The sequence below is a fragment of the Loa loa genome (assembly GCF_000183805.2).
Source record: "Loa loa unplaced genomic scaffold supercont3.267, whole genome shotgun sequence".
NCBI lineage: Eukaryota > Metazoa > Nematoda > Chromadorea > Rhabditida > Onchocercidae > Loa > Loa loa.
In genome coordinates this window covers 79,776-81,197 of record NW_018108447.1, presented here as the reverse complement: position 1 = coordinate 81,197, position 1,422 = coordinate 79,776, and the positions used below count along the sequence as shown (strand labels likewise).

Below are 1,422 nucleotides of genomic sequence, written 5' to 3'. Positions count from 1 at the left end.
AGAAGTATTTTGCAAGAAAAAAAGAAGTAAATCAATAATTTAATTTAATTTAATTTAACAAATCAATAATTATGATTAATAGTTTAAATATTGTTTCTCATTCTTTTTTTTTTTAATTGCTTATTTTTACAAATAATTTTCACATTTAAATGAATATTTTTTCTCCTTCTTATTTACATAGTTATTTGCATAACAAAAAATAAATAATCGAAAGAAAATTATATGATAATAAAGGTATTCTCAATGATTTGAATGTGTAAATGATGAAGACTGAAAACAAATATTTGTCATTTTATCGTTGACAAAAGAAAAAAAGAAAAAGAGAAGAAAAAATGAGTAGAAATCAAGTAAACATATATTAATTCTAATTTTGAATAAAAAATTCAAATTTAGAATTGCTTCAGATAAGAAAAAAAACACAAATTTTCGCATTTTATTTTTCATAAAAATTTAATTTACGAAATTTTATAAAACTTAATTATTTGGGAATAATTTGAAAACAATAATTTAATAGAATGGTTGTAAGCTATTTAGCTATTCAGTTTATCCTCGTTGCAATATGCATATCATTGGCGGTACCAGCTGGTATTTTTGTACCATCATTTGTTATTGGTGCATGTGGTGGTCGTTTAATTGGTGAAATAATGGCATTATTATATCCTCAAGGACTTCGTGGTCCTGATGGTCCAAAAATTTTTCCTGGACTTTATGCTGTTGTAGGTTGGTTTTTTTGGTTTCTCTTTTTTTTGTCTCACACTAGAGAAAATTTATAAAGTTAATTTATTTTTTATTTCATTCAATTTTAAGAAATTAAATGAATAATTCTATGATTATTATAATGTATTAATAAAAAATAATGTATAACTATTCCAGTTTTTAATTATTTACCAATAATTTGATAGATTCATAGCGTATAAATTACAAGAAAATAGATGAAACTTTTTCATGATTTTCGTAAAATTAATAGTAGTACTTTAGAAATTAATTAATTATTTGCTTATTTAAGGAGCAGCAGCTTACACAGGATCAGTGACACATTCATTGTCAATTGCAGTTATTGTATGCGAAACAACGGGTCAACTTTCACCTTTATTACCAGTGCTGGTCTGTTATCTGACATATAATTTGGATTTAAATTAATTTTTCAAATCATCAATTCTAATCTTTCTTGCCTTTCTAATCTTTTAATTCTATACTTGCAGAATAGTTTAAAATTATTGATTAATAATGCTAAAAATAACAATAATAATAATAATAATAATAATAATAATAATAATAATAATAATAATAATAATAATAATAATAATAATAATAATAATAATAATAATAATAATAATAATAATAATAATAATAATATAATAATAATAATAATAATAATAATAATAATAATAATAATAATAATAATAATAATAATAATAATAA

The 1,422-nt window shown here is 20.4% G+C and overlaps 1 protein-coding gene across 1 annotated transcript in view; it reads left to right on the top strand.

Annotated features, from left to right (window-relative positions):
• Window positions 1-1,422, top strand: part of LOAG_18346 (voltage gated chloride channel family protein) — a gene marked incomplete at both ends in the record, with an annotated part of 10,309 nt that overhangs the window by 5,535 nt on the left and 3,352 nt on the right. The window contains 2 exons of the mRNA XM_020451007.1: window positions 543-720; window positions 1,007-1,104. Of these exons, the coding sequence (XP_020305258.1) occupies window positions 543-720; window positions 1,007-1,104 (276 nt within the window). The remainder of the gene's footprint in view (window positions 1-542; window positions 721-1,006; window positions 1,105-1,422) is intronic.